The sequence below is a fragment of the Carlito syrichta genome, unplaced genomic scaffold (genome assembly GCF_000164805.1).
Source record: "Carlito syrichta isolate Samal-C Ts95f unplaced genomic scaffold, Tarsius_syrichta-2.0.1 Scaffold305170, whole genome shotgun sequence".
Taxonomy (NCBI): Eukaryota; Metazoa; Chordata; class Mammalia; order Primates; family Tarsiidae; genus Carlito; species Carlito syrichta.
In genome coordinates, this window is record NW_007249266.1 from 771,749 (window position 1) to 790,669 (window position 18,921).

Sequence of the window (18,921 nt, forward strand, 5' to 3'; positions counted from 1 at the left end):
ATGGCATGGACATAAGCTGCCAGAAGGAAAAGCCTAAAAATGGGAAATGTGCTGTTGGAGCAGGCCCTAATCAGAGCCAGCACCCTCCCTGAGACGGCCAGGGCTAGGCCGGCTGGCTTGCATTATTGTGGGCTGGGGCAATTCCGCCGGCCTGACGCACCCACCCTCCCAGGACCTGGACTTCTGAGCCCTGCAAACCAATTGAAAGATTGAGACTGAGATTACTTGATTGATTTTTAAGGATTTTAAGGAACTGGTTCATGAGATTATGGGGTCTGGCAAATCTGAATTCTACAGGGCAGGCCAGGATCCCGGAGACCCAGAGAAGAGTTGATAGTGTGACTTGAGTCTAAAGAAGTCTAAAAGCAGAATTCCTTCTTTTGGGGGGAACCTTACTCTTTTAAAATCTTCAACTGATTGCATGAAGCTCATCCGCACTATGGAAAGCCTACTGATTTCACTGTTAATCTCATTAATATTGAAAACATACCTTTCTAAAAAATACCTTCACAGTGACATCTAGATGGGTGTTTGAACAGCTACTTGGGTACTGTGGCCACATAGATGCTGTATTTCTGAGCAAGTTACCACTGTGGGCAATCGAAGCTCAGTCTTGGTGGGGAACCCTGGGAGTCAGTGTAGAACATGCCTCAGAGTAGCCCACCCACGGGGCAGAGGTCCTGCATTATAGAAGGCTGCTCCTGGTCCTCTGTGCACGTAGGCAGAGCCACTAGAGAAAGCCCTCGGGAGAAGGGATGTAGGTACTGTCAGTTGCAGGTTGGGCTGGACAGCAGAGAAATGGCAAAGCCAAGAGGATATGGGTGGGAACTGAAGACCATCCGCTCTGTCTTCCTGTGTTCGTTTCCACCCTGGTTTTCTCTGAGCTCAGCTGGCTCATTTTTGGTGAGATAGCTCCATCCTGCTGTTCCTCCATTGTCCCCCTTCCTGAGGGAAGGCAGCCGTGGTTCTCTTACCTGGGAAGAAGGCTGGTGGGGGGACACAGAGGCGATGCTGCTCAGTAGCTGCTGCCACCACGTGGCTTCACCCGTTCGAGGCCTTCTGGCTTCAGCAGTGTGCATCTCCAGCCGTGACCTTGCTGCACAAGACTTGGAAACTCATTTCAACATAACCCTTCTTACTGTTGGGCTGTTGTGATCAGAGAAAGTAACATAACCAGTGTTTAGTCCCAGATCTTTGTGCTTACTTGGATCTGCTGTCTGTGAATTCAAAAATGTGAGTTGTGGGTCAAGTAATGTAAAAAGCATACCAAGAGCCAGTGTGGTGGGAATAGCCTGGCACCAGAGATTAAGAGAGTCCTGGGTTGGACTCTGCGGTGAGTGACTCTCTGGCCTGGAGTGAGTCTTGTTCCCGATTGGGCCTCAGTTCCCTCATCTGAAAAAAATGAAGGTTTTGAACTAAATGGTCTCTAGGATTGCCTCAGAGCATTGCCAGCCTGAGAGTCTACCCCTTTTTCTGCTGTTGTCCCCATTGGAGTCAGGGTGTAATACTTGAATAGGAGCCCGTATTTTCCGTGTTGAAGCACTTTCCTATATACATTCTTCTCTTTCTAATAATAGCATCTCTTGAGATTATCTGGGTCTTAGGTTCCTTCTGGTGCCACAGCCTTGCCTTGTAAGTCAGCTGTTTGATGGAATATACAAGCTGGGCCCGACTTGTCTTTGCTGACCAGGAATCCATGAGCTCTGCATGGCAAGATTCCTCAGGTGGCAGAGGCCCAGGGAAGCCATTAGAAGCATCAAAAATATGCCCCATGGCAGTTGTAGAATGCCCATTCAGGTCACCATTCTTACCCCCCTGGTAGTTGATCCCTTTGATGTTACTAAAAGCTAGAGCTATCTCTGCTGCCCGACTCCACTTAAGTGCCAGGAGACCTGAGGTTGCTTGTTAGTGATGTTAAAGGTCCCGGCTTCTAAGAGGCAGGTGTGGAGAGACATGGCTGGGCTGGGTCACCTGCCTTCCCATTGCTCAGCCATCTCATCTGTTCGTTTTAGGGGCGGAAGTTTCTGTTCTTGTGCTTTAAAGATGACATATTCCCCTGAATCCACAAAACAGTTAAAAAAATAAAAAGGGCTATGGGCGGACTGACCTCTGGCACAAAAAAGCAGTGAACCAGGTGTGTGGACACTAAAGCCTTATTTACTGAATAACACATGTGGCTATATATTTACCTTTAGACTCAGAGATAATGGAGGTAAAACCTTTTGGGTTTATCCAGTATACATTAGATACTGTGACTGCCATTTTTTTTTTTTTACCTCTCAGATTATGTCACAGAGGTTTTGCCAACTACATTCCATGTTCAGGTACAGGGGATGAGTTATTCTTTGCAGAAGAGCCCTCAGTACAGGCCCTACTGTGGTCATAGTTTTGTTGAAAGGAAATGCACTCGGTGGCTCAGCCTGTAATCCCAGCACTTTGGGAGGCTGAGACGAGTGGATTGCCTGAGCCCACAGGTTCAAGATCAGCCCGGGGAATTTGTTGAGACCTCGTCTCTATGATAAATAAAAAATTAGCTGGGTATAGTAATGTGTGTCTGTAGTTCCAGCTACTTGGAAGGCTGAGGTGGAAGGATTGCCGAAGTCCAGCAGGTGGATGCTGGGGTGGCCATGAGTGTGCCACTGCACTTCAGCCTGGATGACAGGCTGGCTTCCTTTTGTTGGGCATATCACAGGGCTTTCCAGGAGTTGCTATTACATGAAGCCTTGATAATTTCAGCAGCTTCTAGTAACGTTTTATAGGTTTGCCATGATGTTTGCTTGCAAGAACACTGACCTGTGTTGGGAACAACTACTTGTTAATATGCATGTTGGTGGCTCATGGTGGCATGATATTGAAGTCGGGAGAGCCATGATGTGCGATGCACAGAGTGTCGTTGGAAAGACAGAGGGCATCTTGGTTCTTTCTCGACTCTGGGAGCAACCGGGCTGCATGCTGCTCTCTGAACAGGTCTTGATGTGGGGCTGCAGTCCTCCTGTGGAAGGCTAGGTGTCATGTGAAATGTATGAGTGCTCCTGTGAGGTGGGGCCAAGGTGTCCTTGTCATGGTGTCTGTCTTTGCTGATGTTTTGCCCTCTCATTTATTGGCAGGCCTGAATTATGTTCTGACGGCTGACGTGGCCAAAAAGGAGAAGGGTCAACTACCCAGGGTCTACTTTGTGTTGCTGGGAGAGACCGCAGGTCAGGTCTCGGAGAAGCTGCAGCTGACCCACATGGAGGAGATGTGTCGTCACTATGTGGCCCATGTGAAGGTCGGTCCCTCCTGCCTTTTTATCCTCAAACTTTGATCTCTGCAGATGTTCGCTGGCAACTAGTGGCAGCTATTTTATTATGTATGCTCTGGCTTCCAACATTTTTATTTCACGAGAGGGAGAATATCCATTTCTTCTTCTTTTAAAGTTGGAGTCTATCAGCCCTTTATTTATCTTATTGTGCTGGTCTCAGCCTCTGAGGGGGGTTATGATGGGCCAGGTGACCAGTGATGGTCCCTGACTTTGACTTGTTCCTTTGAGAGGTTCCTCATCCTCTCTACTTGGTGAGGCTCAGTTGTCTTCTCAGAGGAGAGCCCCAGAAGCACATGCCTCGGGTCTGCAATATTGCTGGATCACACTGCACCTAATGCCTTTCTCTGTGGTCCACTACACATTAGCCCATTGTCACAGTTAAGGCATTTTAAAACTAGTTGCACTCGATTTTTCTCTGCTGATTACTTTCTATTTATTTTAGGAGTGCATTTTTTGGCCTCTTTCCTCTCTTACTCTAAATAAACTTTCAAATGTTTTCTCCTCTTGAAATTGTTTGTTAAATATGCTTTGCTGCTAGTTCAGGAGGCCAGTCTTTGATTAGCTACAAAGTGGCCCCTGCACAGGCAGGAACTGGCAGAGTGGAAGTCTTGGCAGTACTCGATGCTACAGGAACGGCCAGCCATGGGCCTAGGAGCAGGGCCAGAGAGCAAAGGAGGCACAAGAACCCGCATAATCTGGGACATGTGAAGGGTAGAATGAATGTGAGTTTCAGGGTTATACAGATCCAGTGCGTGCCAAGCTGGATGAGTGTTGTGACCTCTCTGTGTCTCTGTATCTCTAGAATGGAGACAGTAATACTTACCTTGAAAGGTGGTCATAAGTATTAAACATTATGTGATGAATTTACTTATAGGATCTTGCATGGTATCTGATAAATAGAAAGCACTCAGTATTATTATTATTTTGCTGGACCATACATAATTGCCAATATTCTAACATTTTTGACTTACAAAAATACCAATTTCATATGGTTCAACCTAATATTATTAGCTAGTGGATTTCTGACTGATAGTTGAAATAGTCTAAGATTGGAGATGGTCATTCTGTTATTGCAAAGTTAGTGCCAGAGCAGGAGAATAACAGCTGCTTCTAGATGCTTCTGGGCTGTCTGTAGAGAAATGCCACCCACACCCATGGCACTTGGTCTGGCCCAGAGCCCATGAGTCCATGCCCCTGAGATGCTTTTCAGTGGGGCTGGGCTGTGTCTTCTGCCAGAACTCATGCTGGGGCCTGCCCAGACCAGCTGCCCTAGGGTTTGGGGTGCTGGCCATTTATAAAGCTGTTCATGCTTCTGTTAAGCCAGCCAGCCTCGCCTCTCTTGGTCTTAGATGACATTGGCTTGTGGGTGACTAAGGGCCATGGTGCTCAGGACAGGCTCATATGTGACTACTGCCAGGCCTTTGAGTGCCTGTGCCTGGGGTTTTCACGCTTGCTGGGGTCAGGACATCTTTTGGGCTTCCTCCTGCTAGGTCTGTGCCACAGATGATTTCCTTCAGGGTTGTTTGTGACTTCTTGCTTTGGCTGAGAATTGCCCCATGTTCATAGTTACCTAGGTCCTGGCTGTGAGATGCAACATAGAGCCTGCAGGCAATAGTGAGGTCTAGGCTAGAGGCAGGGGTGTTTCCTGCAGGCAATGGTGAAGTCCATGCCAGAGGCAGGGGTGTTTCTGTGGTGTCTCTGAGGGTTCTTGTGGGGAAGAACAGGGCTGCTTCCTGATATCTAGGGTTGCCAGACTTAGCAAATAAAAATGTAGAACTCTCAATTAAATTGAATTTCACGTCCACTGTGAATAATTTTTTAGTATAAGCATGCTCCAAATATCACGAGATATACAAAAAACAATTGGTTGTTTATATGAAAGTCAAATGTAGCCTGGCATTCTGTTGGCAGATTCAGCTCTACCGATCTTTCTCCACCCACAAGTGGCACTTTTCTACCCAAGCAAAACCTGGTCAAGAAGAGGAGAGCTTGAGATGGTGGTTGGAGCAGTTTGGAGGCTGAGTTCAGGGCTCCCGAGTGCAGAGCGAGCACAGACGTTTATGGGGCTATTTGGGTCATTTTAGAGAGCGCCAAAGAGCAAGCCTGTTTAGTGAACTGGGACCTAGAGCAATTCGGATTTAGTTATTGCTTGGCCATTTTCTTGTACAAGAACATGGGAGTGGAGGGGTACATCAGGAAGACACATAGCTCTGAGGCCTTTATGGTTTAAGAGGCAATGTTGCTGTTAAGAAATGCTCAAGGTGGCTGATACTGTATTGCCACAAGAAACATCTTGTTTCAACCAGTTACAGTCTGGGCTGTAGCAAGGGACTGGGTGAATGGTGGAGTACACTGGTGAAGATGTGTGTGAATGAGTTGCTGCTCTGTCACTGGGTGGCACAGCTGGCTGAGGAGGCAGCAGGTATGGTTCATGGTTTCTCAGCTGTGGGAGAACAGCTGGGGAGGCTGAGACTCCTGTAGGGGCGGAGGCAAGCCTCAAGGATGAAGGAAGGAGAGTGGCAGCTGGGCTGCCTCCTGGAGCAGGGCCTGGGGTCTGGGGGCAGTTGGCCAGGGCTGCAGAGTGAGACACAGTCTCTGTTGCAAGTGGAACTCTCTCAGTGCGGCTGGCTTTCAGCTTATAGACAAGTCAAAGAAGATAAATAAAAGCGTCTGGCTTATCACACACCATATGGCTAGCAGACAGCGAGGCCGGCGTGAGGGGTTGGGTGTGCTTTGTTTAGGCTATCTTTAGGTATTTTTTTCTTTAAACCTATTCCCATCTTTTTTCTCCCTCACTCTCCTTTTCCCTAGAAGTTTTTATTCCATATATGGTGATAAGTAACTTTATTGTAGAAGAATGCTTGAGCCGACACCTGCCTCCGAGACTAATGGTGTTGTCCCATACTTTGTTCCCTTTACCATGCTGCTGGGGAACCCCTGGAAGGCATGGAATTTTATGATAAGCCACATCCTCCTGGGGGTACCAGGTATGTTTTGAAGCCCTCACTGTGGTCAGCAGAACTGAGGAAGTTCCAGCTGCTTCCTTGGCCTCCCTGCCTCAGAGTCTACACACCCCAAATTATCTCTCTTCTTTCCCCAAATCAGCCTTGTTTTGGGGACAGAACCCTTTCTACTAGTCAAGTGGGCTGGAGACCTCTAGTGGATCCCACAATCACAGGTGAAAACCCAGAGTCCTGTCTTTAACTGCATGGTTCTTCATGACCTGGCCATGTAGAATCATATACCACCTACATGATTTTTGCATTTTTTTCAGTCTTAAACATGTTCTTCCTGTGATATTTTATGCCATATTTTCTCTTTAAATCAGCTAGCTTTTAGTCAAAAATAGAATAATTTTAAAAAGAAACTGTATCCTTCTTCAAGCAGAAAGCCAATTATCATGCTCCAAAGAAAAAGTCAGTGTAAAAATAAATACGTCGAAGACACAACAGTGTCATAGGGTTCTGGCTGGATTTTGTTGTTTGCCAAAGTCTCTGAAGAAGTGCCCCCTCTCCCTGTGTGTTAGAAGGGAAAATTATCAAGTGGTAGGGAAAGCTTAAAAACATACTGGCACTACATTGGAAGTTTCTCCTTGATGTAGTTAGAGACAGACTGAAGGGAAATTGACCAGGGAATAACTTTTCAACTTTGAGCGTCCTGGTTTGGAGTCATGTGTGTGTCACGGAAGACTACTTCATGTGCCCCGTCTGGAAAGCCCTGGCTGTGCTCTACTTTGATTGGGTGTGTGTCAGTCACCCCATCTTGCCTGCTAAAGGTTTGCTGTTCTTCAAGATTCGGGCCACAGGTCTTGAATGTCTTCACTGCCAGCTACTGTCCTTGGCCCTGGAGATGCCACCATAATCCTCCTGTCTTCCTGGAGCTTGTTTCGTACTGCCCTACTCCTGCTTTGAGGATAATAGGTGTAGAATAAATGCTTGCCAACTGTAACCTTGTTGAAGTGACTCATTAGGTTAGCTGGAGTTTGGGGTCACGAGGAGCTTCTGTTACAGAGTGGGGCCCGCCCATGTCTCTGTGGGAAGTGGGAGCCTGAGATAATGAAGAAGAGCATTTAGGATGCATGGCCTGTGATGAATGTATCTGGTACCCCATCATTTTCTGGCTTATGCATTTTTACCTAGATGATAACTGTGCTTCTTCTTAAATCCTGCACAGCTCCTTGAGAAAACAAATCTTTTGTGCATCACATGCCTATGCATGATGGGAAAATAAGCAGGAGCTGGGAAGCCATGACCGCAGGTCTGAGTCTAATGCAGGGATGGTGGCGAAGCCCAGGCAGAACTGAGTACGGGGACAGTTACGTCATTCCCTACAGAGGGTCAGTGACACCCAGTAGAGGTCTTCAGGAAACCTGTTGAGCAGAACAATGTGTCAGACAGACACGGTCAAGAGATTCAATGCTAAGGATTAATTTTTATTTTTTATTTTTGAGTTGGAGTCTCACTGTCTCCCAGGCTGGAGTGCAGTGGCATGCCAGCCACCGCAGCCTCGATCTGCTGGGCTCAGGTGATCTTTCCACCTTAGCCTTCCAAGTAGTTGGAACCACAGGCATGTGCCACCACATCAGGCTAATTTTTTTATTATTGTAGAGATGAGGTCTTGCCAAGTTGCCCAGGCTGGCCTTGAACCCCTGGGCTCAGGTAATTTTTTTTTTAAAGGAAAGACAACCACTCTACTGCACACTAGACAAGGGAATATATAAGTTCATTGACTTTTCTGACAAACTGCAGATGTTCGTGAAATTGTTCTTTTATGCTTTTGAAGGGCTTTTCAAGGGAGTTTGAATCTTAAGTTACTGTAGCACCTTCCTTGCTTTTTCTTTTAAAATGTCCAACAGCAGAATGTATAAACAGATTTTGGCAAATCCTTACAGTGAAACACTACTCGGCAGTAACAAAAAGTGAACTACTTATGTATATAACATGGATGACTTTCAAAAGCATTCTACTAAGTGAAAGAAGCCAGGAACAAAAGGCTTCTACTATATGGTTCCATTTACATGACATTCTGGAAAAGGCCAACTAATGAGACTGAAAGAAGATCAGTGGTTTCTAGGGGCCAAGGATTGAGTGGGGAGGGTTGATGATGATTGACTTCAGAGGGACAAGGTAACCTTCTGGGGTGATGAGCATTTTCTAGGTCATGATTGAATGTATTTATTAAAGCTCATCAGAGTGTGCACCTACAATTAGTGAATGTTAGTATATGTAAATTATATTTCAATTAAACTTACTTAAAATACCTATCTATCATCATCGTCGTCTCTTGAAGATTATTCCATATTGGTGCATATAGAATTCCTTGTTCTCTCTTATATCTGCATGGTGTTCTGTTGAAAGACTATTCCTTGTTATTTAATCTGTTTAGGGATCATGTAAATGTCAGTTCCAAGCTGACTTCATCCAGAGTGACTTTAAACTCATGTTCTGCAGAGAACAAGCATCTCATCCATGGGATATCCAGGAGGAGATTTTTCTTGATTCCTGCAGTTAGCTTTGTGCCTTAGGGAGGCTCTCCTGGTCTCTAGGTAGCATAGATGGCCTGAATGTTGGGTAAGAGGTGCTGGAAACTAGGGCAGAGAAAGATGGAAGACTGGGATGAGTAAAATTGCTGTGTGGGAAGCCACCATCATCAGCTCAATTGTAAAGCTACTCATGAGATATGCTCTGGTCATATAGATGTCACTAGGGAAGTGGGAGGCTGGGCTTTGGAGACAATGGGGGAAATCAGCCCACTGAGTGTGGATTACCTTGACCACCTCCTCTGGGAGGCTATGTTGTATATAGCTATAGAGCACACTGGGGACAAATCAAGAATGGAAGGGTGTGGTGAATGTCTAACAGATATCTCCCATGAGTACTGTTTGGCTATTGATTTCTTTCTGGGGTGGAATGAAGGGCTCTTAGTCTTCTGCATTTGGACATATGCCACAGAGGACGTTGCAATTAGCCAAAGAAGGCACAGGAATTCTAATCTAACAGCTTTGTCCATCTTAAATCCTTTTTTGAAATAGGGCCAATATAAATAAATAGAGCCATAGCATTGATATTCTGATAGTTCTGTCCTAAGCTTATTTGTACTTTACGTGAGATAAAATTTACGGCAACTGTTGCGGGTGAAATTTTTATTTTAAGAGATAATTCTCTTTGGGTTTATCTATATACTGTTACCCATATAACACTAGGGTTCTTTGAAGTCATATATGACTGTGTTCTGATTTATCAATTTTGTCTTTATATTTGAGATGTGATTATAAAGGTTTCCAAAGATCCTTTCACCTCAAACCTTAGACGTAGATATTCATTATAAGCATGATTCCCTTCAAAGTAATCACCTTCTAGTCATTCCTGTTTTGGAACTTCCTCTGTGACTTATTTATTCACTTTTGATTATGGCAAATTTTTATTCTCTAGGAGTTAATTTGAATTTCGGAAGTAACCAGATTTCTCTGTGATCCTCTCTATGGTAATAGTGTGTTTGGGGAAAAAGTGAGATATAATAATGTATAAATTAGTATTAAAGAATTAGTAAGTAAGCTTCCTTTGAAAATGATTCTGAGCCGGGCTCGGTGGCTCAGCCTGTAATCCCGCGCCTTTGGGAGGCTGAGGTGAGTGGATTGCCTGAGCCCGCGGGTTCAAGACCTGCCTGGGCAGCGAGACCTCATCTCTACAATAAATCAAAAAATCAGCCGGGCGTGGTAGCGCATGCCTGTAATTCTGGCTACTCGGAAGGCTGAGGCGGAAGGATCGCCGGAGCCCAGCAGGCTGAGGCTGCGGTGGCCAGGAGCGGCCACTGCACTCCAGTCTGGGCGACAGAGTGAGACTCCAACTCAAAAAAAAAAAGAAAAAAAGAAAATGATTCTGAAATAAGAATTTCCACAATATTCAGAGTATTCGTAATGGAAACAGCCAACACTAATTGAGCATTTAGTATGTGCCAGTCATTTTCAGTCACTACACGTGAGGTAGTTACTATTTTCATCTTCATTTTACCGTTTAGAAGACAGTATAGAGGAACTAAGGATCTTGCTCAGTACTTTACAGTTGACAAGTAGCTGAGGTGGGACTTAAAACCAGCAAGTCTGGTTTCCATGGCCTGGCTTTTAGCCACTGCACTATGACCCCCCTCATATATAAGAGAGAACTAACTAGTCCTTGTTGTATGCCAGATACTTCTGCAGGGGCTTTACACGAATAATTACACAAATAAAGTAACTTGTCCAGGGTTATAAAACCTGTGAGAGACTTTACTCCCTCTCCATAAGAGAGTCCTGGGAGCATCTCTATGTTGGCCCCCTGAGGTGGCAGCTTTTGGTGGTTTATGTCCTAGAGCAATGGTGGACTGCTACTGCTTAACAGCTGGTTCTTGGTGAGGAAAGAGCCTGACTTGCAGCATCTTGCCAGTTTCCCTGGTGTAAATATTCTCTTCGTGGCTGATTCTAAGCTACCCATGTGACATTACTGAATATAGCATTAGGAAGAGATGTGCACTAGTATACAGTTGTATGGTATTTCCAGTAGATCAACCTCAATAGCACAGATGATAGTATAGTAAAATAATGAGGAAGTGATGAGTTTTGAGTATTCATTACCTTGAGCTTAATATAATGTGTATTTAGCTGTAAATTTATTCGACTTAACTTTTAATAATGGCCATACTTAACCCTGACTCACAAACTTCCTGAAAACTTCACAGTTGCCTCTTGCAGACCAGCTGCAGCAAGCTCCAGCCCACCACTGTATCTTCTGTTGTGATTGTTAGGAGTTGCTCCTATCGCTCAAGTCATGCCTTGCATGCAGATGGTTGATTATCAGCATCTTTTTTTCCTTCTCATTTCCTGTGACTTGTAAGATTGATGAATAGTAAGAAAGTAAATTTGTGGGGTCAGTTTAACCACCAGGCCACAGCTTTTATGTTTGTACATTTGGGTCAGAGGCACTCCACATTTTTACTGAATTTATTAGTTGGTGTAATAGTTTCCAGTGAAAATAATGGAAAAGACTTTATTTAAATTTACTGAGATCTCACTCTTCACCCTCATCCCTTCCATACTGAGATTGTGTCTAGCAGCCTGCTACACACTGAGGAGTCATGAATTGCTGACTGTTGTGTTCACTTGCAAGGGACCAGGGTGTTGGTGAAGGGCAGGTGTTACCTCACATGGGACTGTTTGATTCTGGAAGTTTTCTCACCTCATGAAACTGAATTTGTCCCTGTCCTGATAAGTGCAGGCTGAACTGACTGTTCTTTGGGTCATTTTTCAGCCCTGTGGTTTTTCTTGTCTGATGACTTGATCAAGTAATATCTAAGGGCTGATCCTTGCTCTTTTCTTGCCAATTGCTTTATTCGGAAATAGTGTATCCAGGTGGCTCAAATTGTGCCATTATTCTTTACCTTGTCTCCTCTCTCCCATCCCAAGGCATTCTTTTCCACGGTGGTTTGGAGAATTCTCTGGCCTAGTGAGTCCCATGCCAGGGGGCAAAAAGCCTTGGAATCACCCTTTGGAGAGCCCTGCTCCCTCTGTCCTCCCCCCAGGGCAGCCTCTCCCAGATATCTCCACCTCCAGGCCACACACACTCAGGATTTGGAAGGAGCCCTTGGCTATCTCTCTCTAGCTCCCTGAGATGAGCCCACAGTGGCTCCTGAATGAAGATGGAGGAGCCAAGTGAATTCAGCCACGATGTGTTCCTGCAGAGGCAGCGGATCATGGGCCAGCTCCCTGGGCATCCAGGGCTGGCTGCAGGGCTGCAGGGCTGGCTGCAGGGCTGAAGTCAAGACTGATCATGAGTCATGTGTTTGAGTGGGAATCACAAGACTGGGAAGTGGAGAGGCCAGCTCTCCTTTATGCTGGTCACCACAGTAAGATAGGACACAGATAAAAATATCAGCTAGAGAGGGTAATGACTGTGTCTGGGAAGGGGTGGCAGTGAGGGGGTCTGTGCAGAGAATTCCTCTTCTGAGGAAAGATTTGGAGCTGGCTAAGGTTTCCTGAGGACCCATGATGTGTCAGATGTTCGTACTTATTCTTCTGTCATATGTGCTGAAGTTCATTTTAGATGACCTGTTGTAAAGAAATGAAACCTGACCCCTGATGCCTTATTGCATGGGATAAGAGGACCAACATATCCATGGTTATACCACTGAATGATTATTTATTTTATAAAAATATAGATGTTATTTTTGCCTATGTTATTAAAGTAGCTAGTTTGAGTCAGTGTATTAAGATCATGCCCTTTCTTTTCACTTTCGACCCTTTAATGAGAGAGTCATTTCTTCAATACATATTTGATTGCATGAAGTTAAGCGTGTAGAGGTCAGAAATTATTACAGTACTGGACTTGAGCAAACTTTTGACAAATCTCTCTCTCTCTCAATATGTGTCTGTATATACATACACACATTTTTAATAAAATATTTTTATTTTGAAATAAAATCAGACTTACAAAAAAGTTACCAGACTGGCACAATGAAACACCATTAATGTTTCACTCAGATTCCCTAAATGTCAGCCCTTTACCACATTTGCCTTGTCATTTTCTATCTAGTCATACTTTTCACCTGTTTGAGAGTAAGTTGCAGACCTGATGTCCCTTTCCCTGTAATACTTCATGTGTACTTTCTAAGAACAAGATTGTTCTTTTACATCACCACAGCACAGCTGCTGAAATAGGAAATTAAAAGATTCAGTACTGTTAGCTAATCTACAGAGCTCACTCCAGTTTTACCAGTTGTCTTTATGACCTTTGTAGCAAACGAAAACTCTGGGCTGTGTGTTTTGTTTGGTTGTGATGTCTCTTTAGCCTGGAACAGTCATTTAGCCTTCGTGTCCTTGATATTTTGGAAGAGTACAGGTCTGTTTTTTAATAGAAGGCTCCTCTCCTTGGGTTCATCTGTTTCATCATGATCAGATTTAGGATGTACATTTTCTGCAGGTATACCATAGAATAATTGTGTCCTACATACATAAAAATATATACATTCAACATCACTGAAGGGTGTATATTTTAAACTTCTCCTCTGACATGATTTCTCAGAGTTAGTTGCCATCTTCAGCAGGGGACTTTTTAGTGATTATGATAGTAGGTAGTTTGCTCACCACCTCTCTCCTCTGCTTCCTGGAGAACAGGCAAGTTCCAACTCTAAGGAATGTGATCAGCTGGGTCATTAGTAGGGCTTTTAGTATCATGGTGTCTGCAAGGAGTTCCCAGTTCTTACCGTAGTCTGAGAATTAAACGTCATACTGTTGGTCTTCCTGGGAAGTTAGGAATTCCACTCAGCTGTCAGGAATTGAGACCCAACAACAGAGGCTTAAGCACATCAGGAGCTTAAGCACATCATGATAAATAGTTCCCTCTTCTAAAGAAAGAGAAATTTGCTGATGCTGGTTCAGTGGCTTGAAGATGCAATTCTCTTGACCTTTCCCTTACTCAGGGACATGTATATGGAGTGCCTATGTGTCATTGGCAGTGGGGCCCTCAGCTCCATTTGTGAATAGACAAGGATCTTTGTCCCTCTGGGAGCTTATGTCCCAGGAGAGGGAGTCAGACAATAGACATATTTAAGAAGTAAATTAAAGTGTATTGGAAGGTGTTGAGGACTGTGGCCAAAAAGAAAGAAAATAGAGCTGGTTGAAAAGTGCTGGACTGGGGCTAGAGTGGCCAGGTGACCTCACTGAGAAGATGAGATCTGAGTGAAGACCAGAAGAAGGTGGGGGAGTTAGCACAGTGGATTCTTGGAGGACGTGCTCTGGTCAGCCACATGGTCTTAGGCAAGTTGCTTGACCTTCATTGCTGAGCCTCAGTTTCCTCCACCGAGAATGGGAAGAATAATATTGATTATTAACAGGGGTCTGGTAAACATGGGGTTCCTTTTCCCCTCTCCTCTATCCCCCAAATCTTTTACTCTACCTAACCGCCTCTGTGTTTGGAAGGGGACAAGATGCATTTCATAGTTGTTTGGGGGATTAAAACAAATGATTAGAAGTTCCATAGAAAGTACGGAGCAAACAAAAGATGTGGGGAGAGAAGAGGGCAAATGGCAGAACACCTTTCCCAGCTGGTGTCTTCTTTCTCTTCCTGGAGCAGAGCACACCCAAGCTTCTTAGTCATCTCAAGCCAGTTGACAAGGGCTCCTCAGACTTTAGTGTGCACACGAGGCACCTGGGGCCCTCGTTCCATGCAGATCCTGATACAGTAGGTCTGAGGTGACTTTCTAGCAACTCCCTGGTGACACTGATGCTACTGATCCTTGAACCACAAAGCAAGGAGCTTGAAGAAACAGGTACCATAAGTTACAGGTGAAGAGTGAGGGATGAAGGCCATCAGCTGGCAGTTGATGTAGGCCTCAGAAGTGAGCGGACCCTGCAGGGCTTGGTTCCTGTCACCTCACGATGACTGTGACAGAGCTCCCCTTCAAATCTGGAGTCAGATTTCCAGTCAGAAGTGCTCCCACTTCATGTGATCTCATACAGCCTGCTGGAAGTGTCCCTTAGAGGAGGGTGGGGTGACTGTAATTTCTTCTTCATGCACTGCCTGTTTCTTGAAGGACAGTGTTGTCAGCAGTCAGCTTACTGAGCACACTCTTCCAGCAGTTCTGTTTAACTTCACAGGGACTCTGTGGACACAGCTATGTCAGAAATCTCTTTCCCTTCCCCAAAGACGAGGAAGCTCTTGTTAAGCAGAAAATTTGAAAGTGGTTTTCCTTCTCTTTTCCTTGGGTCTCTGCTCTCTTGGGGCAAAGAACATACGAGAAGCCAGCGTAGAGATTGCATGGGTTCTTCCTGCATTTGTGAGAAAATGAGAACCTCATGTAGTTCTTCCCTGACAGGTTACTGTAGGTCAGTAGCCTCCTGGGTGACCTCTGTTTTTGAGGATGGGGAATTTGCAGGTTATAGTGAGTGTGCTCTGGGTAGCAGAAAGGGTTCTGTCACCACAGAGAGCGAGAGAAGCCCCCATGCTGAGGAAACCCACCCCTTCTAAGCAGTTGTCTGCAGCAGAGTTTGGGAAGTCTTCTCACAAGACAGACCCAGCCCCACATCATTGAAGTTAGAATAATGGTGGGTTCAAGGAATAGTCTATCCACGTGCATCCTGGGAGATTTATGGAAAGAGGATGACAGAAAGTTGCCTCTTTGTTTAAATGTATTAAAGGCTACGTAAATAAAAAGAATAAATTTTAAGTTATAACACAAGGAATAAGCTATCTTTTATTAAGCATCTACTATCTGCTGAGTGTTTTACATGCATATTTAGTCCTTACAAATAATCCAATTATTGGATGATGAGAATTACTTAATGGGTACAATGTACTTTATTCTGTTGATGGATATACTAAAAGCTCTGACTTCACCACTATATCATATTCTATGTGGCAAAATTGCACTTGTGCCCCATAAATTTATACAAATAAGAAGAAAAACAGGCCGTACTCATTGACTCAGCCTGTAATCCCAGCACTTTGGGAGGCCGAGATGAGTGAATTGCCTCAGCCCATGGGTTTGAGACCAGCCCAGGCAACTTACCTCGTTTCTACAATAGATAAAAAATTAGCTGGATGTGGTAGCATGCTCCTATAGTTCCATTTACTTGGAAGGCTGAGACAGAAGGATCATCTGAGCCCAGTAGGTAGAGGCTGTGGTGGCTGTGAGCATGCCATGACACTCCAACCTGGGTGACAGAGTGAGACTCCAATTAAAAAAAAAGAACAAAAACAAAAAAAATTGATTACATGTAATAATATTAATATGTTATTATAACAAAATTATATGTAGCAGAATGATAAATACATATATAAAATTAAAATCCCATTAGTGAGGTATCTGAGGTTTAGAGAACTTAATTAATTTTGTTACATGGATATATTACATAGTGCTGAAGTCAGGGCTTTGGGAGTTTGAATCCCATCTAGCACGTAACTAGTTCTGCACCTTGAACACATTTTATAGCCTTAACCTGATAATTCCACAAGGGATGATGGCTGTTCCTGTAATTATTACCCAGTCTGTCTAAGGAAGAGAAAGCCCTGTTCTAGGTGGCCTGTTTCTGGTGTATTGGTGCTGGGTGCCCCACGTTAGTTGGAGAACTTGAAGTCAGCCAGTGCTGTCTTATAATGTTCTCTGTGGCAAGAGAAAGCTCCGTGAGGGCCAGAGCAGGTTAGAGTCCTGGGCCCTAGAGGTTTTCTTTGCTTCTGTTTGATCTTCTCTGTTTGTCTGTGGCTCCTAGAGTTTAAAAAACTAACTGTTGTTTAGTCCTCTTTTGAGGAACTTGAAGTCAGGTTCATGCATCTAGCCCCCAATGAATGTCGAGTACCTGTTGGATGCCAGGCTCTGTGCCAGGTACAGAGAAACAAAGATGAAAATGCCTGACCCCGACCTTGAGCAGCTAAGGATACTTCACACCTGCATTTGGGGCACTGTCCTGCTTGATCCTAGTCCTGGATTTGCCCCTCCCACCCCTTGCTTCTCCATCTTCAGTTTGCTTCTGTTTCTATACACACTGATGATGCCGTGACCTACATTCAGTTGTGCCTGGGACAGTCCTGGCTGACGCCTCTTGTCCCAGCACACTCATTAGTCATTCTCCCTTTCACTCTCAGGTGTTCAATTTGGATGGCACCCCGTTTGCTGAGCACTCATTGTGTGCCAGACACAGTGCTGGGCCCTGGGGGGATGGAGACCAGTAAGACACAGCCCCTACCTCCATGAAGTCTTAGTCTGCTGCTGCTGCAGCTGGTGTGATGCCGTGACTTGGCAAGTCAAGCACGCCCTTACCTTCCAGACTGCTTGCTTTGGCTCTACCTGTGCAAAGCTTACTCATTTCCAGAGCCAGCTGTGAGGCTCCCTCCCCCAGCCCGACTGCCCACTGCCCCATCCCTCATTCTTCTCTGCTCACGCCCCGGGGTGGACCTCGGGCCTTCTGGCTGAAGACCCTGAACTCCCTCAGACTTTAGCTGTCTTAGCACCTCCTTCCTGCCTGAGTTTGTGTTATTTGGATATTAGCATTTTATCTTCTCTGTTAGAGCATAGGTTTTTTCGTTGTTGTTGGTTGGTTGGTTGGTTTATGTTTGTTTTAGAGCAGGGAGCTTGTGATGTTCAGCACTGTCATCCAAGGCCATTCCTGGGAACATGGCCTCAAAATACTTGTCAAATGATTGAGTAGATTCTAATGTTGTTTCTTCCTTACTTTCCATTTCTTTTTTTTTTTTTTGAGTTGGAGTCTCACTCTGTCACCCAGACTGGAGTGCAGTGGCTGCTCCCGGCCACCGCAGCCTCGACCTGCCGGGCTCCGGCAATCCTTCCGCCTCAGCCTTCCAAGTAGCTGGAACTACAGGTGCGCGCTACCACACCCGGCTAATTTTTTGATTTATTGTAGAGATGAGGTCTCGCCAAGTTGCCCAGGCGGGTCTCGAACCCACGGGCTCAGGCATTCCACTCACCTCAGCCTCCCAGAGGCATGGGATTACAGGCTGAGCCACCCAACCTGGCTCTTATTTTCCATTTTTAGGGATGAGTAAATAAGTGAATGAACTCCTCTTGTAATAAATCAAACTTTTCTGAACTTGGAAAAGTGGATGAGACTATATGAGCATACACACACAATATAACCATTTAGAGGGTCATTCATTAAAGAACTGCTTTCTGAATAGTCTCTCTCCTTGGGTAGAAATCTAATATAGTGAAAAGGCGGGGGTCAGAGATATACCCCACAGGGTTGGTGTGAGGATAAAATGAGACATTGCTTACAAGGTGCTAAGCTCAGCACACTGGAAAATATGCAGACACATATGGAAGAGTCTTCTGTAAATCCATTGAGCTGGAATTTCTAGGCAGGTGTCCTTGCTGCCTCTTGTTCACTCTTTGTGATTTAATTCTTTGTTTAATAACAAAATAAAGACCCACCAGACGGTGATTTTGGAGTCCCAAATATACTCTGTTGCACGTCCCTGCCCAGCTTTTTTAACCTGCCTAGGAAAGAGGGAGTGACTTGAACAATTTCAGGAAATGGTTCAAGACTGTGTCACCTTTTTTTTGAGTTGGAGTCTCACTCTGTCAGTCAGGCTGGAGTGCTGTGGCACACTCACAGCCACCTCAGCGTCAACCTGCTGGGCTCCGGCGATCCTCCCGCCTCAGTCTTCCAAGTAACAGGAACTATAGGCACGTGCTACCATCCCAAGCTAATTTTTTATTTTATTGTAGAGACAAGGTCTCACCAAATTGCCTGGGCTGATTTTGAACCCGCAGGCTCAGGAAATCCACTCACTTTGGCCTCCCAAAGAGCTGGGATTACAAACTGAGCCACTGAGCCCGGCCAAGACAGTGTCACATTTAAGAAAACCACACAGAGCCATTGCCTGGTGTGGAAATGCAGCTCTTTGGCTCCCTGGGAGGCCTGGTGGCAAGCATTGAGACACTTGCTTTAGGTAAAGGGGAGCCACACTTGTGCCCCAATGAGGCACTTTCACCTGTGCCCCAATGAGGCACTTCCTTTCACCCAGAATGAGGAATTGTCCCTACAGCCGAACCTCAAGAGCAGGTCTATCTGTTAGAAATATAATGTGAGCCATAGTATGTGATTGTAAATCTCCTGTGGCCACATTGAAAGAGTT

At 45.1% G+C, this 18,921-nt stretch overlaps 1 protein-coding gene across 1 annotated transcript in view; it reads left to right on the forward strand.

The window, feature by feature from the left end:
* ITGA9 (integrin subunit alpha 9) overlaps positions 1-18,921 on the forward strand; it is a gene marked incomplete at its 3' end in the record, with an annotated part of 153,788 nt that overhangs the window by 95,054 nt on the left and 39,813 nt on the right. The window contains exon 16 of the mRNA XM_008061272.1: positions 3,108-3,268. Coding sequence (XP_008059463.1) covers positions 3,108-3,268 — 161 coding nt within the window. The remainder of the gene's footprint in view (positions 1-3,107; positions 3,269-18,921) is intronic.